The sequence below is a fragment of the Xenopus tropicalis genome, chromosome 5 (genome assembly GCF_000004195.4).
Source record: "Xenopus tropicalis strain Nigerian chromosome 5, UCB_Xtro_10.0, whole genome shotgun sequence".
Taxonomy (NCBI): domain Eukaryota; kingdom Metazoa; phylum Chordata; class Amphibia; order Anura; family Pipidae; genus Xenopus; species Xenopus tropicalis.
The window spans coordinates 101149046-101176153 of record NC_030681.2 but is presented as its reverse complement, the minus strand read 5'-3'; the positions used below and the strand labels follow the sequence as shown (position 1 = coordinate 101176153).

Below are 27108 nucleotides of genomic sequence, written 5' to 3'. Positions count from 1 at the left end.
AATGTGCTACACCAGTTACAAATAATGACACACTGATACAAACTCACATCAGCAGATGGGCCTTGCGTGCAAGGGCTTTATTTGTAGAATTCGGGGAATGGATGAAACCAGAGGTACATGATTTTTTTTTTTTTCTATTGCTGGGAAATCAATTTCTTGTTTGAAGTTTGTATTTCTCTGTGCTTTTCTTGTTTGCTTTCTATTAAAATGAAAAAGGTAAGCAAAACAATACATTTTTCTTCCAGCTTCCGTTTTGATTTTGTATTCGTTTGTAGAAAGCTAGATTATTCTGACAGCTGCTCGCTTTTTCCGCCACCATTTTTATATTGCCAGAGATTACAGTATGAGAAACATTTAGCATCTTTGTCCTAAGCCTTCTAGGATCTGCAGTGTGACAAGGCATTTAGTGGATATAGAAAGTCTACACACCCCTGCAAAATGGCAGGTTTTTGTTAAAAAAAAAACAAAACAGAAATCCTGTCAGAACTTATTCCACCTTTATTGCAAAATTGCGATCTATACAACAAAGTTGAAAACTTGCTTGAAGCACCTTTTGATTTTATTAAAGCTCTGAGTTTTAGCACTTCTGGACTTGGCAGTTTTTTCTGCCCACTCCTTGCAAAAATTTCCAGATCTGTCAAATTGTGAGGGCATCTCCTGTGCACAGCTCTCTTCAGGTCAACCCACTGATTACCAGTCAGATTAAGGTCTGGGCTCTGGCTGAGCCATTCCAGAACATTAATACTCCTTGGGTGAAGCCATTGCATTATTGATTTAGATGTATTCTTTGGGTTGATGAAAGGTGAAGTTCCTCTTTATCTTCATCTTCCTAACGGATGTTTGAAGGATTTGGAACTATGCATGATCCCATCCACATTGCCTAAACACCAGTTCCAGCTGAAGAAAAGCTGCCCAAAAGCACAATGCTGCCTCCACCATGCTTCACTGTGGGTATAGTGTCCTTGTGATGTGCTGTGTAATTTTTGCACCAAGTATATCTTTTGGTATTATGGCCAGATAGTTCAACATTGGTTTCATCAGACCATAATACATTTTTTTTCACAAGGTTGTGAGGGACTGGGTATACCTTTTTGCAAATTTTAGGCAGGCTTGGATGTTTTTCTTTGTGAGTAAAGGTGGACATACACGTTATAATTGATATTTCCTGTGATCAATGGTCGCTTGTACCCTCCACTAACGCTCAGAGCTGAATCTTCGGGAATGGAGGTAGAAACAATAGGAATTCTACCCCTATCTGATGATTAAGCCCTAAATGATTGCCTTTGCTTGGGTGCCTTCAATGGGGGGGCAATCAAAATTGTCTGTCCCACCTGATCGACGAGACAACGAATATACAAGGATTTTGCAATATCGGCTCGTTAATCCAACATATCGCACCATAACCTCATTTTGTACGATAATATTGGCGTGTGTATGGGCCAACTTAAAGGCTTTCGTCTTGCTTTTTGTACCCCTATCCTGACTGATACCTTTCAATGATGAGATCCCTTATATGTTTTAAAAATTCTTTGTGGCTTTTGGAATATGAGACCAAGAGGAATAATCCTATGCCTGTAGCCAAACCAGGGTCGGACTGAGCCGCCGGGACACCGGGAAAAATCCCGGTGGGCCCTGGCAGCCCAGACCCGACCCTTGCCGGCGCTCCCCCTCCTGAACGCTCCTCCCCTGACGCGTCAAATTTATGCGCCCGGGGAGGACGTCGGGTGGGGGCCCTGCGAGGGGGGGGGCTAAGGGGGCCCCTACGGGGGGGGGGGATTTGAGGACGCGCCCGGATGAGTGCACCTGAAGGGCCCCTGGGACCGGAGTCCCGGTGGGCCCTTCACAGCCCAGTCCGACACTGAGCCAAACGATATCGGATTTCTGTCAGAGCCATTTTGATGTTAGGTGTTTACAAACTACTATTTTAAGATGAGAATAGGGGCCAGATTCCTTAAAGTACGAATCCGAATCGCAAAATCTGATAGTTTCTGATGTTTGCAAAAGTCACCAAATTTCAGTTCGTTTGAATACGAAGATTTTGTACTTACGATCCGAAACTTTCACATTGAAACAATTGTCAATCCGATAGGCAAGAAATTTTCATATCCGAACGATCGTAAACGGCGGGAAAACCTTTCTGACTGTGGTGCTTCTGCTTTTTTTGTTTCTCTAAAAGAAGCATTGGGCTTTGGGTTGCCACCTGTTGCCTTATTAAAGTAACTCTGGGCAGGGGGTGGCTTTAGATTTTAGGACATGGGACTGACATTCTTTGACATTCTGGGATGTCCTGTCCAGATCTCCTAATTTGGAAAACCGGGCAGGCAGTTTTCACCTGGACATTCCCTCTGAAACCTGGACAGGTGACAAACCTAATCTGGGAAAAACACATAGCAATTTAAAGGACAATGAAAGCTTAGTTCACTTGGTGGTGACAATAAGTGAGGCACCACCACTCAGTTGAGCTTTCATTGTCCTTTATAGGAGAAGGAAAGGAAAAGTAAGCCTAATCCGAAAGATCTATGTGAATACAGCCATAAGCATTTACAGTAATGCTGCAAAAGAAACACAGCTCTTTTCTCTTTCCCCTTTCCTGCTCCCCCTCCCACCAAAACTCCCTCCCCCCTCCCTTAGGAATGTGTGATCTGAGCTATAGCGGCTAGACTGGAGGCAGGAAGCTACTTAAAATGGCAGCTGCTATCTTAAGCAAACGGAGAAAGCTTCTAAGGCTGTTTACTCAGGTATGTTAATACTTTGTGCAGAATAAATATATTGCTCTAGGTGGCACTAATGTGGCAAATCTCCTTTAAATCCCCAGTTTCAGTTTAATGCATTTAACTGAAAAGTAAATGATGTGCATTCAGCCTACAGTCAGATTAATGCCAAGCCTTTGTGCTTGCCATGCAATAAAATGCAAAAAAAAAAAAAACAACTCTTTACGTGTAAGGCAATGTAGTGCCAAAGAATGTCTTGAGTTAAATGCTGCTCCTTATTTCAAAGCCTAACATAAGTTGAAGCTTAGGAATAGGAGGGGCTCCATATCATAGTTTGAAAAACTTACTTTGTTTTTTTATCTCCAGTCCTATTTATTATTCTCCTGTTCAGCAAAATTGTTAATGTGCATACTTTCCCTTTAATAAGTCTTATTTAAGAGGTAGTATACACTGTCCCTAGGTCACTTTTTCTTACTGAATTTGAACCATTGTACTACAACTTTACGGCTGTTAACTTGAGAGTGTTGTTAATTACAAAAGCTGAATTTTGTTGTGGATAGGTTTTGATCCTTTAGGATGATTGTCCACACATTTTAAAACGCAGTGGAAGATTCGGTAGTTGTCCAGAACACACTATCGAAGTTACTTGATCTCTGAAGCTTTATGTCTTCTATCAGAAACTGGTCAGTTAATGGTGTAAAACAATATGGTTCACTTACATTTCCCTTTGCATCTAGCATTAAATATTGATTTTAATTTGAGTCATGTTTGACAGAGGTCCCCAACCGCCGGGCCGCGGACCAGTTCCGGGCCGTGGACGGCATGGCAGTGGGCCGCAGCGCACCCCCCCCCCCCCCAGCCCGTTGCATGTATTACGCGCCGCGCCCCGCCCCCCTCCCCTTTGCCTCCGGTCCGTGGAAATTTTTTTTTACCTCCTACCCGCCCGTGGTGCTAAAAAGGTTGGGGACCCCTGATGTATGATATATTAATGTGTTCTTTCTTCTAGTGATGTGTTGCTGTGGTTTAAATTAGAAATATGGAGAATGCTATATTCTAAGGATTTGCTTTCATATTTTGACTTGTCATGTATTGTACTTGCTAGGTTCAGTGGCCCTGGTAACTGGAAAGAAGATTATAAGTATTGATATGTTGTTTTTCTGTTTATTCTGCTCTAGAACCAGGGGTGAATACCCAATTTATGTAATACATAGCAGCACACAAACAGGAAACCAGTCCCATATTTATAGGGTGTGTGCCTAACATACTTAATGAAGCCCACTCCAGCCACCCGCCCCAAATTTTGGGGTGTTTTTTTTTTTTTTTTTTTTTTTTTGTTTTGTTTTTTGGACTGCCTCGAGCTTTGCGCATAAGGTGTTTAATCTTTGAGATCCATTCAGCAGTATCAGGAAGCAGTAAATCCTTCCATTTTTGTGTAATATGTTTTTCAGCTAAAAATAAACATTCTTTAAACAAAGGTGCCCAGAAACTGAGTGACCTATTCCAAAGAGACATTCCCTGGGTGCTCTGTATTTCCAGGATCTCATTTAGGTTAGCTAACACTGTATATTCCCAAGCCTAGTGAATAAGAGCTCTGTTGTACATGATACCCAGGGCATTCTGAGGAATAGTTGGTGTAATTTAGCTGGGGTATAGTATGCTCTATGAATAAAATAAAGCTTGATTGTTCGGTCTCTGTTGTCAAGGGAGATTGGCAGTTGTAGTTCTCTATCCGCTAGTGAATTTATAAGTGGTCTGTCAAAAAGTTTAGTATGCAGTCCAATGTACAGTATAGTATCTGTTATCCAGAAACCCGTTAAACAAAGTTCAGAATTACGGAAAGGCCATCTCCCATAGACTCCAAATGATTCTAATTTTTAGAAATGAGTTCATTTTTCTCTGTAATAATAAAACAGTACCTTGTACTTGATCCAAACTAAGATATAATTAATACTTATTGGAAGCAAAACAATCCTATTGGGTTTATTTCATTTTTTGGGGGGCTTGAGTCTGCTCAGTTCTCTCTTCTCTCCAATATACACTTATAGCCTTTACTTTTTGCTTCCTTTTAACAATGTTTTGGCCTAGACGTTGCATTTAGTATGGCCTTTAACCTGAAAAATGGTCAAAGGGACTACCCATATCACTTTGGGTATGGTAATTGCCTATTATGTTGTTAAAGGAGAAGGAAAGGCTAACAAAGAGTTAATCTCAAGCTGCAGGCATACCTTCAGTTGTCTTAATAGTGCCCTTTAGTCTCCCCATACTTCACCCGTTCAGAAGATCAGAAGCCAACCAGAAAAAAAAACGCTGAGCTGGGTAGAGAAGATTCCCATAATGCATTGCTCCCTCAAGACTTGGCGACTTGTAAATGCAGGCAGCGCATGCGGACACAGCAGGAGCGCCTGGTTGCTGTGGCGATGCAGAAGAGATGCAGCGGCAGGAGCCAGAAGCGGAGGGGAACTGGTTTTGTGTGCCCTAGAAATTAGAGCGTGTGTGTGAGCCGATAGCCAGCCCAGCCGATGCAGGGATCAGGTCGGAGAAGGGTGGGTTGTGTGTGTTCGGGGGAGCCTGCATGTTCGGACGGGGATCAGAGCCGGGGGGGTTGTATGTTCGGGGATCAGAGCGGGGGGGGGATGCAGGGAACAGGTGGGGGAGTGTTCAGGGAGCTGGCATGTTCGGGATTAGAGGGGGGGGTAAGGCGGCAGATGCAGGGAACGGGTCGGAGGGGGGGGTGTCCGGAGAGCCGGCATGTTCGGGATCGGAGCGGGGGGGGGGGCTGTTCAGGGAGCCGGCATGTTGGGGATCGTAGCAGGGGGCTGTTCAGGGAGCCGGCATGTTAGGGGCAGGGCGGCAGATGCATGTAACTGAGCGGGGGGGGGAACTGGCTTGTACTTTTGAGCAATACCCCATACAGACATGCTGGACAAGATGGCGGTGCCGTTCACTGAAACAAGTATGTAGTTTCTAGTATGTGTATCTCTGTAAATTTTTTATTAGGCAAGCCAGGAATATAGCGTTTTTACACAGCAATAGTAGTACAATTTAATAGTATGCTTAATAGATTTTGACTTTCCTTGTCCTTTAAGGGTACTGTTCTGTAAGTATTTGTTAGCACAGTGATGTGTGTATTTCAAAGACGGGACACATCCCTTCACCAGACATATACACGCAGGGTTAATCCCGCTTCAAGACCTGTTGTGCTGGTTCCAGTGTTGGACCAAGCCGGGTGCCCTAGGAAACCCAGCAGGTCACCTGACCGAAGAACAAACACGTGCACACTGGCCCCATGCATGTATGTGAGCCAACGCGTGCATGCGCAGTTTCACTGTGGATGGGGGTGGGGGGGGATGAGAAGGACAGTACAGGCTCTTTTCTTCAATATACTTAGAGTGTGCAGACAAACCCGTTTGCTCAGAATTTAACAATTAGATCTAGATAGAATGGGGAGGAAGATAAAGAAGGAGAAGAAAGAGGGGAAAATTAGAGGAGAGTTGGAGGGGGTAAACGGTATAGAGATAGAAACATTGGGTTAATTCAATCGTTTGGCCCTAGTGGCCCAACGAGCAGATGCAGTCCCTAATCTAATGGAAAATCAAACCTGCCAGATCATCATCTGACCAATTTTAGGCTAGATCTCTGTTGGTAGGCCCATTGGGTGCCCATACACCGGCAGATAAACTGCTGAATTGGTCTAAAGGACGCATATCGGCAGCTAAAATGCTGTGAATGGCTACCTTAAGAGTACAAATCATATAAAACAGTAACTGTAACAATATTGTGTCATCGCTATTTTGTACCTTTATTATTAATATATTCACACAAATGCAAAATGTTGTCTTACATTACTATATTCTACATCAAATTAAAGGGTTGTCTTAGGTGAGTTCCCTCGTTAAATCTCTTTTTGCATAATGTACACACAGAGCCTTAAGTCTTGTATATTTTAGTTTTGGCTTTTTTGAGTGAGATTAAATTGACTTTATGGAGAGCTTAAGGTCTTTTTGTATAGGATATCGCTTTCATTTGCTGTTCTCTCTGGGTAAAGAGTATAAATGTTGGTAAAAAAAGAAAAGAAAAAAAAAAGCTTTCTGAACATTTTGGATGTGTCTTTTCCCTGTCTTGAATAATTGGCAGCTTTTCTCAGAAAACTCCAACGCATACATCTGTTGCCGTCTAATACTGATAGCTATCAGTCTGTCCCACTTTGAGCTTCTATGCTCAGGGTCACAGATGTCCGTGTGGCTGAGACAATGCATGAGGCATTTTCCCCCAAGAATAGACTGTGTCAGCAGTGTAGCTACATCTGTGCATCTTGGGCGGATGCTGCATTCTATGCTAGACTCATTGGTTTATCTCACACTAAAATAATTAATTTGCACTCAGTTTGAGTTAGTGGAGCCTGAAATTTAAGGTAGAGGTCATTATGACTGTATGTCTGTATTACGCAATGAAGATCCCAACTGTATGTGTAGGAGCGTATGATTTTCTTGTGTCCTGCCAGGTGGACTAGAAGAGAACCAGTCTGTGCTTTGTTGTACAGTGTGACCTGCTACTCCTCTGAGGCTGAAAATCTATTAAGTTTCATTTGGAAATATCTTGTATTGTCCATGTGTGGCCCATTCCTTCCTTGCTTTCATGTCTGTATCTGCTCACTTTTTACTTATGAATGATTGGCAAAAGGCTGAACTTGAACCTGCGTCATGCAGAGACTGGGGGAAAAGGGATTATAACTCTAAGTAACTGTTGCATTTCTCAGCCCTCTGTTTTACTGCTCCCTGGGTGCAAATTCAGGAGGAATAAGGCAAGTAAGGATTGTGGCATTGCCAACATGGCATAGAATTAAAGGAGAATAGTGTCTCTTAGAAAGGTTGTAATTCTGGAATAATGGGTTAGTTTTATATATCATTTGGGTGTGTGTTTTAGAGGGGAAAAAAAACTTTTTTTAAGCTGCCGCTTAGCTTTTTCTTGTATCATAAGCACATCCTTTTTTTTCTAGTGCTTATTTTACTTAGAATGTGAACATACTTTGCTAATTATCTCCCTGTTCGTTTGCATTAGATGGCATAACTAATATAGTATATGTTTATCTAATCTATCTTATACACACAGTTTAAGTAAATTCCCTGCCAGTTAATTGACGTTTTTACTGCAACCAGCAATTAGCTTGTATCATCTCATAGCTGTTAAGGGCAGTGACAGACAGGGAGATTAGTCGCCCCATGACAAATTTTTGTTGCTGTGGGCGACTAATCTTCCCGCAATACCATCCTACAGGCAAGAATGTAAATTGCTGGTGGGATGGCAGATGCGTGACTGTGATGTCCCAAAGTCGCCCGAAGTTGTCTTGAGAGGAGACTTCGGGACATCACAGTTACGTGTGTGCCATGCCACCGGCGATTTACATTCTTGCCAGTGGGATGGCATTGCGGGGAGATTAGTCGCGCTTGCAATGAAGATTTGTTGCAGGGCGACTAATCTCCTTGTCTGCCATTGCCCTTATGGAAAAATGTGCCTTCTGGATGAATACTTAACACCTAATTTATATTGTAAAAGGCAGCCCAGGAGCAGTAACCCAGAGTAACCAATAAGATGTTTGTTTTTAAACAACTGACCAGTAAATTCTGCCTGCTGATTGGTTGCTATGGGTGACTACTCCTTAGCAAATTAAGTGCTTGTTATTACATAACCCCAATAGAATCTTACCAAATTGGCACATTTATCAGTAAATATTGTCGTCTTACCATAAGCCGCCATTTTGTTGCATTCTGTGTGCTCTCTCAGAGATTACCTGACAGGTTATAATGCACCTTTAACTGTAACAGGAAAAGGTGTGAGAGTAAAAGAAACAACTCTGCCCATTAATTGGCTAATGTAACTGAGCTTTTATGTTTGCCCTTTGTGTGTGAAAACCGTGAGGGCCAGGAGGCAGCTCTTGGTACATTAAATGCCAGTGTTCTATTTAAGATTATCCAATGGCGCATACTTTATGAAAATATATTTATATAAAAATGGTTTGTTTAGCAGTGTTTTACATATGGGGCTGTTTTATGCAATATTTTTTAGGGACCTGCAAAGTTCAGGGGTATAGTTTGCCTATAATGAAAATGAATAATGAAAGCATATTTTTGATTGGTTGCTGTGGTTTACATTACATTACTGCAAGTTTGCACCTACTGTATGTCAATAAATGATTAATATAATGCTGAATGCAGTAGGTAATGCGGTTCTGTAAAATATGTTGGTATTTTCTTAATCTCCCTCTCCCCTCCCCTCCCCCCAATTCAGTAAAAAGTAAAATATCTTTGTAACCAAAACTCATTCTGTCCATAACTTGGGGGAGGCTTTTAGTTTTAGGCAGCAGTAGGATGCTGGCCCGTGTAGTAGCAGAGAAGCTTAACTTGTGGTTGGCGTCAATGGCAGAATTAATGTGGAATTTATCTTGCACTTAGGAAAAACCTCCGCTGTGGTGTGTTCATGACAGGCACACGTTTCTGCTGAAGTGTCTTAATGCAGGTGTACATCTTGCTGTCATTTATAGCAGCTGGGGATGAATCCAGCCAGGTCTATTTTCTGCACAGTATGCTTGTGCCATAAGGCTGATGGGCTTTTAATGCTCTCAGGAAGATTGCTAATACATGGTGTCATTATGAGATAGATCGAGGAAGGCAAATAATATTTCAATAACTTGGGCATTACCTAGAGCTGAGCCTGCCGTCAACTCTTAGGATTTAAATATTTAAAACATGTAATCCGTTAAACATGTTGGAAAAAAAATTCAGCTACATCTGTTATTATTTTTATTTTTTTTCCTTATGTGAGTTTTTAGGGCTTCATCCAGAATAGATTATGTTTGAAAAGAAAAAGCTGTTCCAACACAAATCACTGAAGAAAGTCATTCTGCTCCAGACTTGTTTTACAACACTCTGGAAGCAGGGTTCTCTGGCCAGCATTTACTAAAATGCTCATTCGTTTTGAACATATGCGTTCCAGTGATTTTGCTCCTTTTACTAAAAATGGCCTTTTTTCTGCATACTTGCCATCCAAAAATGTAGTTAATAAAGAAAAGAAAAAATATATATACTTTTAAAAATGTTGCACTAATTTCAGAAAGGCATGCTGAAGGGTTTAAGGGAGAACTAAATGCTAAAAATGAATATGGCTAGGAATGCCATATATTATGTACTGAACTTATTGCACCAGCCTAAGGTTTCAGCATCTGTAACAGTAATGGTCCAGGCCTCCAAAGTTGTCCCAGGAGCTCCTCATCTTGGATTTTATTAGGAATGCCAGTGACTCTCACATGCTCAGTGTGCTCAGAGCAGCAGTTTTAAAGCTAAGCTTAGGTGTTGTCACAAACTAGGTTTGCCTGTCATATTAACTGATGTTACAGGGCTGATTATTAAATTCTCATGCTAATTGCACTGGCTTCAGAGCTACCATGTACTAATAATCTGTATTTACTAATCAGCCTTATAACATAACGTGTGTATTTCAAATATTTTCAACTTCCAAGTTTATATTACAAAAAGTCGCATGATTTTAGGGATTCTGGTCCTTGGTTCGGCCAGGCACGTGGATTTGGCTGAATCCGAATCCTGGATTCGGTGCATCCCTAATAAAAATGTACCTATGTAAGCTGCTGTAGGGAAAACTGGCATGAATAAACCTTGAGCATGTGTTGTCGTATGAAAGGGATTATTGTGACGTAGCAGACACCTGTGTTCTCTCACAGGACCTTGCTGACATAGGCAGTATGGTTCTCATAGGAAAGCATTGGAAGTAGCTGCTGTCCCAGGTGTATTGATCACTGAAAAGGTCTTGCTAATTACAGATAGGGATATATTTATAAAGTGTTACATTTGTATTAAAATTGGTCAAAATTTAAAAAATGGCCTAATTTCATCTATTTGTCAAGTTTCTGATAAGACAGTGCTGTATTTATTGAAAACTTTCGACATCTGCTTCAAACAAAACATTGTAAATATTTGTTTGACATCTCTATTTGGCAAAACCCAGTTATGTCATGTGAAGGATAAAGAACTACGTAACTTTGCAAACTGGTGGGTGTGTGAAATAAATGTTACAATTAAAGACCCTATTTACTAAGCAATGCAGTAGTATGTTCTTAGGAAAGCGCTAGTTGTGTGTGGGGTTGACCCCAAGCCCCAAGTTAGAATGAAAATTTGGGTGATCATTCGGAGTTCAGGTTGGATGCGGTTCTAACTTTCCTCCCAAAGATTCTCTGTCTTTGAACCAGAGGAACGCACAGAAGTATATGAAGCAGAAAGACGCAGGTACAAATTGGGCATGGGCCCTACACCTTTTTGCGGGTTTGGGTGTGGGTTGAGTTATTTTCTAACTCTCACATCATAAGAAGGCAGTTTTAAGGAACAAGACCTGCGACATCTAAGAACAATAATGGGACAGCAGTGTTTGTACAAACATCTTTGCTATCAGTTAGAAGCAGTCCATTGCAATTCATTGCTTTTCGGTTTCTGTTTTGATACATTTTCCTTAAAGGGGGTCTATTGCGAAAATTACAATTTGTTATAAGCTTCGACCTGCTGAAATAAGGAGCTTTCTAAATATAATCAATTCAAAATTCTGTACCATTTCTGAAATAATCAGATTACTCTTTCCTATCCTCCTCTCCACAACCTGTCTTCATTTTCTCACCATGCATAAGTCGTGGTCAGATTTTGGTTGACCGTTAAGTCTAATATATCCTTTGGAGGGGGGGTTTACACTTTGCTTAGAAGAGGTATTAGAGCTCAGTCTTTTAAAAAAACCAGCTTTGAGAGAAATCCAGTTTCTCTACATTTGTTTGTGCTGTTTATTTGAGTTAGCTGTAACACATCTGCTAGGAAAGGAAGCCCCGCTATATAAAACCTACCTGTCAAGTAAGATCTGACCCCGACTTCTGAATGCAAGAGAATGATGAAAGACAAATGCTGAAAGGCGAAGAGTAACTGGAAATGGTACAGAATTTTTAATTTATTATATTTAGAAAGTAACAACCTTTTTAACTACCTTTTGTAGTTTAGTCAGTTCATTATTTAAGGCTCTTGAATTTGGGCAACTATTCACAGGTGCACCAAAATGCAGTAGGCAACAAACAGCCTAAACAAAGGACAAACTACCATTTGTTTATAAAGATTCTCATGGTACTTATTCTCAGGTACTGATTATAGGAGTATAAAAAAAAAAATGGAGGGCAGAATAAAACAGGCATGCTGGAATTGTGCATGGGTAAACAATTTTTTCAACAAGTAGTGGATAACGGCGCAGTGTCTTTCAGATGGCGGCACTAGCCATTTGTACATAATTACTCGAAAAATTACTTCCTAAAAATGTTCTTCTGACATTTGCCTTCTCGACCACAGCGTTACCTATTGGCTGCCTGTCGTATTAAGATAATTCTTCCAAAAGACTGCAAAACAGTTTTCTAACACACAAGTTGATTTAATCCTTGCGTTAACCGTTTTTCCAAGTCAGCTGCCTCAGCAGTCCCCAGAGCAGCACCTGCTTTTGTGTATGGATAAATCTTGTCTCTCAGCAGACACACACATATGGTGGTGAGGCAGCTCTTGGAGGTAACAACCTGTTCTAGCACAATTCTTTTCTCCTTGAAGCTTTCAAACACATGTATTCCATAAATCCCACGCACATAATCCTCACATCGCGGAAAAACATCATTTGAGTCTATTCTACAAGTTTTCCATCTCGGCAACATATCAGGATCATTTGGCCACAGAATATCAATCTGGGAATGACATTGCTACCTTATGTGTTTGCTGCAATACTGCTAGGCATTTTAGTTTGCACAGCAATGGTGATCTGACCACCTATAGGTGGTGTATGTGCAATTATGTATGTATATTTCTTTAGTTTTCATTTATGTTCATCTTTATAGGTCATACACAGTAGCACATGCATTTTTTAACTTGACATAAGGTTAAATTACATGTCTAAACAGTTGTCACCCATGTGTTACAAGACATTCACTGCTGATTCTGTTTATCCCTCGGGCTTGGTACCATGGTGATGGAGTGCAAAGGAAAACAAGGCTTAATCTATGTGTACAGAGTCATGTACTTTAAGGTAGAAGAAACGGCACTAAATGGCTGTAGGTACTTACTGCAAAAATGCCCTTCTCTTTCCAAGCAAATTGACTTCCCTACCACTGCACTATTACTGCAAGCAGAACAATAGTATCTTGTGCGAGGTTTTCAGTGCTAAATATTATGGTATATACTGTATTTGTTATTATTAAACATTTTTTTTAAATGTAATTTTACTATCTGTTGAATTACCCTGTTTTGTTTTCTTTAGATATAAAATCTTCTAAAAATAGTAACTTTGTTCTTCTTGTGTGGATGAAGAGAGTCTAATCTGTTTAATCACATTATGAGATAAAGCCTCATGTAACCATGCTGGTAAACCTGAATTCTGCTACATTGCATTTCTCACTTTGCATATGGGTCCTAGCGATTTCACTGACTGCTTTTTGTTTTAGTTTTTGAGCAAATAAATGTATGGACTATACAGCTTCAAATCATTCCAAAACCTGCTCTCACCCCCCCCCCATCCTTTTATAGCTCATTTTTAGGGCACACAGGGCCTATTGAAGACACCGGTGCCTTTGGCTTTTCTCCCTGGAGCATATGTTAATGTAGATAGGTATATATTTTCAAGGTTGTCAAGGCAGTGCAGGATTGCTAGTAAAAAAAAATTAATACATTTTTAAAGATATCCGTCCCTTATATTATTATAAATAAGTCTGAGGATATCAAAAGTCAAGTAAAAAATGTAGATGCTGTAACAACAAACTAAATTAAGGCTTCTATGGTCTATTTGTACAGAAGACTATGAAAAGATGACCATATGTCTCTTTATAGTGAAATCCTAGTAATTGATTCTACGCTGTCATTTATAGGCATCCATCATTTGGGCTAACTTGCATCTCATATTGCTACAACTCTGCACATATGGCATTATGCTCACACTAGTAGGATTAGGTCCTTAGATTATGTACATACATTGTTCACTGCTAAAGGATTAATAGCAATCCAAATGTTTGGTTTTACCCCTAGCAAGAGCAGACAGGAGTCAGTTGCATGTAAAACCCCATTAGAGGTGCTTGCGTCGAAATGCCCTTTGCACTTCGGTATAGAGCAGTGATCCCCAACCAGTGGCTCGTGAGCAACATGATGCCCTCCAACCCCTTGGATGTTGCTCCCAGTGCCCCCCAACCAGGGGCTTATTTTTTAATCTCTGGTAAGGAGGCAAGTTTTAGTTCCATAAAAACCAAGTATAATGCCAAACAGACCCTTTTTTTTCATGCTTGTGTTGCTCCCCAACACTTTTTTTCCATTTAAATGTGGCTCACGGGTATAAAAGGTTGGGGATCCCTGGTATAGAGGAAACCTGAAGCTACTGCTACCTCTGGACCAAATGGTGGGTCCAAGGTTTCCTCAGAGCCCTGGCGTCTAAAGAATTGAGTGTACATGTGACTCTTATGCTGAATGCCAGAAATTAAGTCAACCTGGCTTGGAAAACATTCATTGCAGTTGTGTCCAGTTTACTGAGAAGTTTCAGTGCAATTGCGTTAATTATAACTTATTGGTACACTGTAAGATTCTTGTTTGGTGAGCTCACCAAGCGAGCAGATCTTCTCCCGATATGCCCGCCTTTGGGTGGGCAATATTAGGCCAATTTGGCCGTTTGGCTCTAGGGACGAAAAATTGAATTCAAACAGTGGGCATAACCACCTAGTGCTGGGCGGTATACCGGTTTAACCGGTATACCAGTTTTTTTAAAAAAAAAACTATATGAATTTTCAACATACCGCTATACCGGTATGCGCGCCTCCTGCTATTTTTCTCCAATTATATCCGGGTTGCGCCCGTGCGTACGTGACGTCAGCGCGCACGCGACGTCGCTAGGACGCATCGCTGGAGGGCTTAAGTGATGGTGTGTTTGTTATAGAAGGCTGGGTTGATAAATAGTTCATTTATGCACATTGCCTCCTGGTGGTGAATTTATGCAACTTTTCTCTATTGTATTTAACATACTTTCTGCCTAAAGTTTTAATTACGAGCCATCTTTGGTTCTGTTATTTGTTGCACTGATCAGTACAGAACAGTGACATTGATAGCACTTTCATTTCACAAAAATGTAGTTAAATTAACAACCACAATGAATCCAGATTTGAACATGAAAACGCTATGCATTTTAATCCAGGAATCTGCTCTGTATGTGTGCTGACTGGCTGATTTCTTGCCTGTCAGGACGCACATCCAGGGAGTGAATTATATATAAGTATCTCTAATATAGAAGATATAAATTATCTGGTTGGGGGGGGCCCACCAATATTTATTATTTATTATTTATTTTTTATTTATATACCGTCAAATACCGTGATACCGATATAATTTTGAAAAATACCGTGATATAAATTTTTGGTCATACCGCCCAGCTCTATAACCACCATCAGTTTGGGGACTGATCCAGATCCTATGCAGTCCCCGATTCAATGGAAAAATCAAACCTGCCTGATTGAGAGCTGGCCAATTTCAGTACAGTTCAGTCAGGGGCTCCGCAGGCAGATAAGCTGGCGAACCATTGTAAAGGACTGGTATCAGCAGCTGAAATCGCCCAGTGTATGGCCACCTTGAAAAACCGATTCGAGAAACTCAGAATACTCAGCTCTAGTGCTAGAAAGGAAAAGGTAGAGGAAGCAAGCTTCTAGGCTGTTTAATATCTCAAAAACTACAGGAAAAGGATAATGAACAGATTTGTAAAACAGATTTGTTTTTTTAGTACTCTGTTTTAGTTTTACAGTGCATTCAACAGATTTAGCAATAAAAAGAGTGTTCTATATTTCACTTGAATTTCCTTAATGATGACATTATCAGGAACTGGATGAATCTCCGAGATGCAGAAACTGGGAAAATTTTGTGGCAGGGTACAGAGGACCTGTCGGTTCCAGGGGTTGAACACGAAGGTAATGTATTATGCTCAGTTAATGTTGTTTCATTGTGTCATAACAGTTATACTACTCAAATACAAGGGAATAACAAATGGTATAGACAGCATATTTCATAGATTTCAAAGGCATATGAATTAGTATTTCTTTATGAAACACTCAAAAACATTAACACACTGACAGGTCACCAGAGAATTGGTATAGCCGTTAGTAAATTAATAATGGATACATGCAAGCAAACGTGTAACAGCAGGCATGTAGATCCATTCCTGGTGGATACAGAGGTATTGTTTCATTGTTCCATTTAGCTTCACAGTAATGCAGCAGGGTTTCAAGTATTCAAAGGAATATGTTTTTTACCCCGGGCTGGTGCCCCTGTACGGAGAGAACAGCACCAGCCCGGGGTAGCTGCAGCGCTTCCTCCTTCCTTTATCGCTGCGTGCTCATGCGCAGTAGAGTGAAAAGCTGAACTTTAACAGAGAAGTCGGCTTTTCACTCTACTGCGCATGCGATTGTCCGGGACAAACAGCAGCAGCGCGAGTAGGAAGGAGGAAGCGCTCGCTACAGCTACCCCGGGCTGGTGCTGTTCTCTCCCAACAGGGGCACCAGCCCGGGGTACAAGGTAAGCAATTAAAGTCACTTGGGGGTGCCTAACATTTTGGCACCCCCAAGTGACTTTGCCTTTCCTTCTCCTTTAAAGGGGTGGATCACCTTTGTGAATATTCCCAGCAACTTTGCAGTTGGTGGTCTTATTTCTTTTTTTATAGTTTTAAAAATTCTAAATTGTTTGTCTTCCACTTCTATGTCTTTTTTTTTTTTAGCTTTCAAATGGGTTCACAGACCCCAACAGCAAGACACTATTGCTCTGTGAGCTTACAGTTTTATTATTGTTGTTACTAATCTTTCTCTTCTGTACCTCTTATTCGTATTACAGGCTTTTTTTTTTAATCCACTGCCTGGTTGCTAAGGTAAACAAAACCATAGCAATCTGCTGCAGAAATTACAAAACCTGAGCGCTGCTAAACAAAAAGCTGAATAGCGGAAAACCACAAAGCAAATGATGGCCAATTGCAAATTGCCTTAGAATATCACTGTTTGCATCATACTAAAAGTTAAAGGTGAACAACCCTTTTATGTAAGAGCTAGTAAAAGCTCATAAAATGCAGAAGGTTCTCCTTTAAAACACTTTCCAGTCTTCAGAAGCTATTTCCCAGTGATTTTGATAGGGACTTGGTTATATCACAATACATAGTTTGTTTAAGTTCTTCTCTGTTTTTGCAGCTCGAGTACCAAAGAAAATTTTAAAGTGTAAAGCTGTTTCTAGGGAGCTAAATTTCTCTTCTGCGGAGCAGATGGAGAAGTTCAGACTTGAACAGAAAGTATACTTCAAAGGTCAATGTCTAGAAGGTAAGCAGAATTCTAAATATAAGTGGCAAGATCTAGTCATTGGCAGAAGATGTTAATATGTACATTTACCTAGGCTCAGGATAGTCTCTCATGCTGCAGAACTTCTACAACTTTAGCATGGAAATGGTGGTACTTTTTACCTTAAAGGTGATGTAAACCCCAAAAATATGAAAGAAAATGGTAAGTTGGTACAGCAGTAAACAATATTATGATAAAGGATGTCCTGCACAAGTAGGCGAACAGACCGTGGTGAGAGATCCTTTCTACCCTACATTGTTTCCAAGCTTGTAAAATCATAATAGCCATGTTTCTTAATGTGTATGTGGTATGAAGTAAGGTTGATAGTTTTTATAAAACGATTCTTTATTTGGGATGTTAGATGCTATGTGTTTTATAGGGGGCTTCTAGTTGTACCCATCTCTTTTTTTAGTATGAAGAAGGGGGCAGTGTGTAGTGTGTCAGAGATATGCTTTGTTGTAGGGAATTAGCTTTGAAAGAAAAAAATCCTCCATTTTACCTATGGGCTTTGCATTGTGTGTTAATGCAGAGGGACCTGCAATGACTCTACTACTTGATACAAAAAGCCTTGGCAGTGAGGTCATATATCCTCATTCTTCTCCCAGCTCCTGAAATATGTAGGTCATGTCTTATAAGCTGAGCAAGGGTCTCAACTGCCAATGCAAAAATCAAAGGAAATGTCAAAATGTAGTTGTTGGGACTGGATTCTAACTTTTTTTTTTTAAATTTTTATACAATACAATATTATACATTAACTTATGGTGAATCATCTGGACCTGCTTAAAACAGTGTGTCCCCAACCAGTGCCTCTTGAGCAACATATTGCTCACCGACCCTTTTAGATGTTGCTCCCAGGGGCCTCAAAGCAGGTCCTTATTTTTGAATTCCTGGCATAAAGTCAAGCTTTAGTTGCATAAAAAACATTTCCAAATAGAGCCTCCTGTAGGCTACCAATTTCCTGGGTGCCCCCAGGAAACTTTTACATGATTTTGTATTTGAATGTGACTCATGGATTAAAAAGTTTGGCGACCCCTGGCTAAGAGTTATGGCTGTAAGAGAGTGATACACAGGAGTTCTTCTGCTGCTTTATGCAGCACACAAAACATGGCATCTCAGAAGGCATGGCCTTTTGTTTTATTAAGCAGAAAGCTCTGAACATTTCAGAAAATTTTGTATCCTGCTTTGAAAAGTACAATTATAATAGTTATTGGTTTAAAAACTGCAGGGCATCCTTACTTTGATACAGCTACTTAAACTTAGCTTTCTTTACTCTACAGAGTGGTTCTTTGAGTTTGGTTTTGTGATACCCAATTCCATGAACACCTGGCAGTCCCTAATAGAGGCTGCGCCTGAATCTCAGATGATGCCAGCAAATGTTTTAACGTAAGTTCCTTTAGAAATTTTACATCTGGGTTTACCAAAATCTGACCTGTGTAAAATCATTTTATTTATTTATTCCCAAGAGCTAAATAATAACCAGTGATCAAAACAGGGCTAAGGCCTAATGCCAGATGAGTCGTAGGCGGATATTTTTGAAAAAGCGTTTGCTGAAAATTCCGCCCTACGCCTCCTACTTGTGCCTGCACCCGAATGAATGGAATCCGCTCAGGTGCAGGTACATGTAGCCGATACACGCATAAAAACGCGAGACTTTGCATTCTCTCGCGTTTTTATGCGTATATTGGCTACATGTGCCTGCACCCGAGCATATCTCATTCATTCCAGTGCAGGCACAAGTAGGAGGTGTAGGGCGGAATTTTCAGCAAGCGCTTTTCTGCTTGCCGAAAATAACCGCTCTACGACTCGTCTGGCAATTAGCCTTAAGGTGTATATTTTCCATGACTGTGCCATTATTTTACACTTCCTCTGACCTGGCATCCAATAAACTCTTATTTGCCAATTAAGTAAATAATTAACTGGTATAAAAAGTGGTGGTGTTTAGTGCTGGGGTTTTTTGTTATTTAGAAAAACCTTTAAAATCTTTTTTTTTTCTTTTTTATGCCCAATTTTTACACTCTACTTCACATATGCCCAAATTTATTACTAAGCTCTATTGCTCTGCATTATTTTACATGGCATTCTGTTACAACTTGTGATGTTATCTCTTCACCATTTTCGTACATAGTTTATAATTAGGGCCCATTTGTCTCTTTGTTTTGACACATACATTTAGTTCTTTCTAAAAGGGCCTCAATGCAGAATCATAATCACAAATTCTGTTAAAAAAAAAAAAAGTAAAATACAAAAAAACCTACAATTTACATTGTCCTGTTGTCACAAACCATGCATTGAAAAAAAAAAAAAGTGAAATTATTCATGGCTGTAAAATTTGCAAGAAAATGGATTATCGCTGCTATTTACACTAACATACGTCTCATTTCTGTGCAATTTCCTGTTCGTCAGAATGGCGTCATGTAATAGTGCACATTTCGTCTTTTACATACAGAATTTATGGGCAAGGGCAATGCATACCTCGTGGTTTTTTTTTTTTTATACAAAGGAGATTATACAGTGGAGGAAATAATTATTTGACCCCTCACTGATTTTGTAAGTTTGTCCAATGACAAAGAAATGAAAAGTCTCAGAACAGTATCATTTCAATGGTAGGTTTATTTTAACAGTGGCAGATAGCACATCAAAAGGAAAATCGAAAAAATAACTTTAAATAAAAGATAGCAACTGATTTGCATTTCATTGAGTGAAATAAGTTTTTGAACCCCCCTCTAACAAAAAAAGACTTAATACTTAGTGGAAAAACCCTTGTTTGCAAGCACAGAGGTCAAACGTTTCTTGTAATTGATGACCAAGTTTGCGCACATTTTAGGAGGAATGTTGGTCCACTCCTCTTTGCAGATCATCTCTAAATCCCAAAGGTTTCGAGGCTGTCTCTGTGCAACTCTGAGCTTGAGCTCCCTCCATAGGTTTTCTATTGGATTAAGGTCCGGAGACTGACTAGGCCACTCCATGACCTTAATGTGCTTCTTCTTGAGCCACTCCTTTGTTGCCTTTGCTGTATGTTTTGGGTCATTGTCGTGCTGGAACACCCATCCACGACCCATTTTCAGTTTCCTGGCAGAGGGAAGGAGGTTGTCGTTCAGGATTTCACGATACATGGCTCCGTCCATTTTCCCGTTAATGCGAATAAGTTGTCCTGTGCCCTTAGCAGAAAAACACCCCCAAAGCAAAATGTTTCCACCCCCATGCTTGACGGTGGGGACGTTGTTTTGGGGGTCATAGGCAGCATTTTTCTTCCTCCAAACACAGCGAGTTGAGTTAATGCCAAAGAGCTCTATTTTGGTCTCATCAGACCACAGCACCTTCTCCCAGTCACTCACAGAATCATTCAGGTGTTCATTGGCAAACTTCAGATGGGCCTGCACATGTGCCTTCTTGAGCAGGGGGACCTTGCGAGCCCTGCAGGATTTTAATCCATTGCGGTGTAATGTGTTTCCAATGGTTTTCTTGGTGACTGTGGTCCCTGCTAATTTGAGGTCATTAACTAACTCCTCCCGTGTAGTTCTAGGATGCTTTTTCACCTTTCTCAGAATCATTGACACCCCACGAGGTGAGATCTTGCGTGGAGCCCCAGAGCGAGGTCGATTGATGGTCATTTTGTGCTCCTTCCATTTTCGAACAATCGCACCAACAGTTGTCACCTTCTCTCCCAGCTTCTTGCTAATGGTTTTGTAGCCCATTCCAGTCTTGTGCAGGTCTACAATTTTGTCTCTGACATCCTTGGACAGCTCTTTGGTCTTTCCCATGTTGGAGAGTTTGGAGTCTGCTTGATTGATTGATTCTGTGGACAGGTGTCTTTTATACAGGTGACTAGTTAAGACAGGTGTCCTTAATGAGGCTGACTAATTGAGTAGAAGTGTCTAACCACTCTGTGGGAGCCAGAACTCTTAATGGTTGGTAGGGGTTCAAAAACTTATTTCACTCAATGAAATGCAAATCAGTTGCTATCTTTTATTTAAAGTTATTTTTTCGATTTTCCTTTTGATGTGCTATCTGCCACTGTTAAAATAAACCTACCATTGAAATGATACTGTTCTGAGACTTTTCATTTCTTTGTCATTGGACAAACTTACAAAATCAGTGAGGGGTCAAATAATTATTTCCTCCACTGTAAGTCAGTTTTGTATTGTATGGCGTCATGTTTGGAAAGTTTCAGATAATTATTAGTGACTACCAAATTAGAATTCAGCAGATTCACTTGGTCCCTCCCTTGACTTTTCCCTTTTTACAGTGTTCTGAAAAACCCAATCATTTCATTTCAGCGTAAAGTAAAACCTTTAAAACTGTGTTATTCAGTTATTTCCAATTTCTAAACGTGTTCTTCTCTTATTGCCTTCCAGTGGTAATGTTGTCATAGAAACCAAGTTCTTCGATGATGACCTTCTCGTTAGTACTTCCAGAGTTAGACTCTTCTACGTTTGAAGGTGGATTTGCATTTTCTTTCCCTGTTTTTCTGCTTTTATTTTTTCAAACATTACATATTTATCCATCTCATCTTTTAAGACACTGCATTGGGTGCTACAGACTTATGTGAAATCTGAAGATACATGTTATGTCATTACAGACATACAAAAGAGTGCAGATCACGCACTATTGCTGATGAGTCCTTGAACTACGTTTTAGACTTTGCTCTCTAAATCTAGCCCAGCCTTGGAGTGACCACAGCAATCAAGGCAATGTGTTTGGACAGTGCTTTGCACCTCTTCAGCACCCTAAACAGGAAGCGGCAGCACTGCACTCTAATATCTGCCCTTTAAACTTGCAATATGCTGGTACTTTTGGCTTGCTTATGTTTACAGGCAGCTCCTAGAATTATGGAGATTTCAGAAACCACAAAAAGTTGCAGTATCTGTCACTTTTGTCTCATGGAGTCTGTCAGTGTCATATGTTAACTAGTTCTGCATTTTAATTCGTGAACAAATTAACTGCTTCAAGGGCCTCTAAAATGAACACATTTTTTAAAAGCTATTGTGTTACCACATAACATTAAAATTATTATAGTGTTGCTTTGCTGTCAAAGGGAACATAAAGCCAGAGCGTAATCTAGGCTTAAATAAGAATTTCTGGATTCGAACTCCCAACTAGCCCATAGCTCTTAGTCTATAACAAGGTTATATATTTTAGTAGTCACCATACTCTTGTTCTAGGAATATCTAGAAATAATACAAATACTCTGTAATTAATTCTAACTAGCCTTTAGCCTGAGCACTCTTTGCACTGCTTTAGGCACAGCTAGGAGCCTAGTAGTTTGGGGAACCTCTGCCCTAAATTATACCATTACATGGATACAGTCTTTTTATTTTTTATTTTTTTATTTTTGTGGAATTGATACTTTGTGTAGTTTTTGTGAGACCAAGTAAGCCTTAGAGCACCTTGTGATTACATTTTCTTTGCTAGCTTCAGTGACTATTACTTTGAGAGACCAACAGCATCTTGTTATTGTTACAAATAAGCAATAAATAGGTGTTAGAAAAAGCTTAACACAGTGGTGCCTGAGTTAAAAAAAAAAAAAAAAAAAAAAAGAATTAGGATTTTTTCATTGGATTATTAAAAATTCCAATGCTGATGGCCTATGTTTCCTTTATAAAAGAGTGACTAGCATGTAGAAACCTGCTCTGCACATTTCATGGCTCAAATTTCTGTATAACTGGCATTATTTTACCTCATCTTTGCCTTCCATGTGATGCATTGGTTTCTACAGGCATTGCTTTGAATGAGATAAATGAAGCTAATGTTGATACTTATTGGTATATAAAATGGCCATGCACAAGACAATGTACCACGTTTTAGGTTTTGGGGTTCTTCTTTCAGTTCCCCTAAATGGATAGTACATAAATTAAAAGGAACCTATAGACTATATGCAAGCTACACCTGCCTGCGGGAGACACCACCGGAGAGTAGAACATAGTACAACAACATTAGTTGCATTGTTTTAGAAAACTAAATATAATTGATTGTTTAATGCCCTATTCTAAAAAAATGATGGTGCTTTGGCTTTCTACTTTTAATAAAGTGGAAGAAAGGTCTGTGGCACACCACACATCTCTCTGGTATATCTGTTTTTACATGTAATGTAAAATGTGAATCATTCCTGGGCCATTCTCTCTAACTATAGCCTATGGCCTGCCTATAGTCTGTGTCAAATGCCTGTGTGTCAAATGCCTCTGTCATAGCCCTTATAAATGCTCAAATTACCACAGCAAATAGTGGCATGCCTAGAACTAATAATCCATTTGTTTCCTACATTATGTAATTAAAAAAAAAAAAAAAAAATTTTTTTAATTACCCAGATTAATGTTTGGATTTAGGTCAGTATTTGACCAAATCTGTTGGTGCATTCCTACCTAAAAACAGTTACAAACAGAGCAAAGATGTTGTTATTTTATAGACACTAAGGGGCTGATTTACTAATCCACGAATCCAAATGGGAAAAATTCGGATTGGAAACTAACATTTTTGCATTTTTCGTATTTTTTGGGGGGTTTTTTCGTCGCCGTCACGACTTTTTCGTAGCCATTACGACTTGCTCGTATATTGTCGCTACTTTTTCGTATTGAGCGCTCGTAAACGACGGGCAAACCTTTCAGACTTTGCATGATTTTGGAAGCCTCCCATAGGACTCAATGGCACTCTGCAGCTCCAACCTGGCCCAAGGAAAGTCACCATACTGAAGCTTGAATGAATCCGAAACTTTCGTACTCGGCGCGACGGCTACGAAAAAGTCGCGGCAATTCGCGCAAGTCGTAATGGCTACGAAAAAGTCGCGACAATTTACGAAAAAAATCGCAAAATACGATCATTACAAAAAAAACACATTCGAACACTTTTCGGATGTTCGTGGATTAGTAAATGTGCCCCTAAGAATCCAATTCAGAACTCTAGGGTGTAGTTTTCATGTCTGTGCTGGATTTGCATGATTAACTGTGCTACAAAACCTGTATGTCAACTAAACAAACCTAAAATGAGTGGCAGTCAGAGGCATGAACCATGTACAGGATCTCTTATCCAGAAAGCTCGGGACCTGAGGTCTTCTGGATAAGGGATCTTTCTGTAATTTGTATCTCTATACCTTAAGTCCACTTAAAGATTACTTAAACATTTAATTAACACAATAGGCTTGATTTGCCCCTGATATGATTGATAATATCTTAGTTGGGATCAAGTACCAAGGTACTGATTTATTATTACAGAGAAAAGGAAATAATTTCTTAAAATTATAATCATTTGTTTAAAATGGAGTCTATGGCAAATAGCCTTTCCGTAATTCAGAACTTTCTGGATAATGGATCCCATACCTGTACTACAGTCACTCATCCCAAATCTCTGGCTATCTGAGGCACACACATATCAGCCTATTGAATTAGTGACTCGATGTAGATGAAGAGTCCTGTATGTAATTTACCAATATGCCCAGAAGGAATGTTCTTGTTATGCAGTGATAAATTACATTATGTCCTGATGCTTTACTGCCTGTCAATGGTTATATATTTATTTTTCATTTTTTGCATAAAAAGGCAATGTCCACACACACACACCAGATATGTTTATCCATGGTTTCTTTAGAAAAATTGGTCTTGATCATTTGCATTTGCTTTATAGAACCAATAAATAAATTTTGTGGCATTTTAATTCAAAGGGGTGTTTTAAGCAGAGATTTATGCTCTAACTCTTAATTTAGGTGACCAGCAGTGACAAAATAGTGTTATCATTAGTTTTCTTTGGTGCACTTCACACTCAAGATCATACTGTTGCCCCTTTTAAACCCATCCTTCTAGAACATGTCTGGCTCTGCATCAAACCTTTGGTCCAACTTGGCTTTAATTTTAGAACTGCTTTGCCACTGAGCACTACCCGTGTTTACCTGGTTGTACCGCTCAGATGTGCATTATAGGGATGTGCAAGTCGACAGATTGCCAACCCTACCCAATGTTCCACAATTCCTTATACATCTGCGATCAGCCCACCCACCACTATCACCAAAGGGAGTGGGGAGGGGGTCAACATGAGTTTATAAATAAATGTGTCAATGGCTTTGACTAGGACTGTTCATCAGTAGGGCCTTCTCCTGACTGGCATTTTACAGGTCTAGACTGTAAAACACCTGCTGGGGCTGGTATTCTAAATTTACCGGTAATGTACTTGCTAGTAAATTTGTACACCCTTTTCTTGTGGAGCTGACACACCCATATAATTTAAGAAACTATAGAAGAGGTGCATATTTAAAGAAGCAGTTCACCTTCACAAAAATTATTTTTTTAATTATTTACAACAAATGATGACTATTTTCTCTTTTTTTTTTAACATTTAATTTTTAAAAATAAGTTGTAGTACATTTCTTAGTAGCTAATGTTTCAGTCACTTCTGGGCATGCACCATGAGTATTACCGAGGTCTGTCAAAGAGATACTGTCATAAACTTATACATTAATTGCTTAAACTAATAAACATGAGGGGAGGAAATTAATTTGTTTTAAAATGTACATTTTAGAAAGGTGGTTAAACGGCAGAACCCCTAAAGTTGCCAGGGGTGGCAAAAAAAACTGCTCCTGGTAACTTTAAAACCAGAAACATGGCTATTCTATTGCAGAGGGTATAGTTGCTCTCCCTGTGCAGGTATGGGACCTGGAGTGCTCTGGATAAGGGATCTTTAATTTATTTTGCCATACCTTATGTCTACTAAAAAATAATTGAAACATTAATTAAACTTAATTAGATTGTTTTGCCTCAAGTAAGCATTAATCTTATCTTAGTTGGGATCAAGTACAAGCCACTTAAAAGTAAAAAAAAAAAAAAAAAATCAACTTTTTTAATTATTTGCTTATAATGGAGTCTGTAGGAGATGGCCTTCCCATAATTCGGCACTTTCTGGATAAAGGGTTTCCAGATAACAGATCCCATACCTGGGCTAGCGATTCAGCCCCCCCGACCCCCTTCAGTGCTGGAAAGGTAAGTGTGGGGAGGTGGCATTGGGTTGACATCTTAAAAGCCATCTTTTGGTGGCACAAGATGTAGAATGGATCCTGGGGTTAAATAAAATAGAGATTAAAAAAGTTATTTTTTGTGTACTATTTAAAACAATGATTTTTCTGCAGGTGAACTTTAAATCCAAGTATGCTTAAAAATGAGCAACTAACACAATAGCATTAGTCTTTAAGACAATTAAAAAATATAGTATGGTAAATCTATATTTCATGCCTATATACATTCAGAACCATTGCATATCAGGGAGTCACAGTATGAATTTTGCACTGGATTAAAATCTATCTTGAATAGCACTGCTCTTGGGTACAAAGCAACTGGCTTGTGATGCAAGCCCAGACACTCCGTGCGCATGAATAGTGTGGGCTACAGGGCATTTCAGGGGATGCTCATATGCCATGCATTGAGAGCGAGGGAAAACTTTGTGTTTCATTCCAGGAGCACAGGGGCTACATCTTGGGGTGCAACTAGTGGGGCAAAGTGCGGAAACGGCGCTTAGAGTGATGCAACATAATAAGACCTGCAGACTTTTCTCCATAATTTTAATTGGAAATGGTTTCAGGCACTTATATGCTTTCTATTCTTTCTAGAATTTTTTGTAAGCCAGGAGTAAATTTACTAGCTGGGTGCCATAGTTGTAACAGTTGTTGTCGTGTGGGAATTTGTTAATTTTAAAGACAAAATGCTGGAGTGCTGTACAATTGTGTTAGGTAGTATGTTTAACCAAAAGCCCTCCAAACCTGTTCTAGCACCTTATAACCACTTATACAGGATCAGTTTTCGCAGACTCCACTTCTTTAATAAAGCCTCAATCGTGTTTCTATACCTTGGTTACCTGGAACTGTTGGATCGGGAAACACATAGACAGTACCAAATAATGCGTATCACATGTTAGAACTCAACACAATACTGAAAACAATACTGATCTTTGTATCATGTTTTCTTGCACTGCAATCTGTTCAAGCTGTCATTCCTGAAAAATAGTCATTCT

At 39.8% G+C, this 27108-nt stretch overlaps 1 protein-coding gene across 1 annotated transcript in view; it reads left to right on the top strand.

Moving 5' to 3' along the window:
* Positions 1-23408, top strand: part of LOC108644463 (phosphodiesterase 6D) — a 29643-nt gene extending 6235 nt beyond the window's left edge. The window contains exons 2-6 of the mRNA XM_002937343.5: positions 15629-15717; positions 16981-17106; positions 18402-18507; positions 21480-21563; positions 21704-23408. Of these exons, the coding sequence (XP_002937389.1) occupies positions 15629-15717; positions 16981-17106; positions 18402-18507; positions 21480-21561 (403 nt within the window). The 3' untranslated portion in view covers positions 21562-21563; positions 21704-23408. The remainder of the gene's footprint in view (positions 1-15628; positions 15718-16980; positions 17107-18401; positions 18508-21479; positions 21564-21703) is intronic.
* Positions 23409-27108: the final 3700 nt, after the last annotated feature.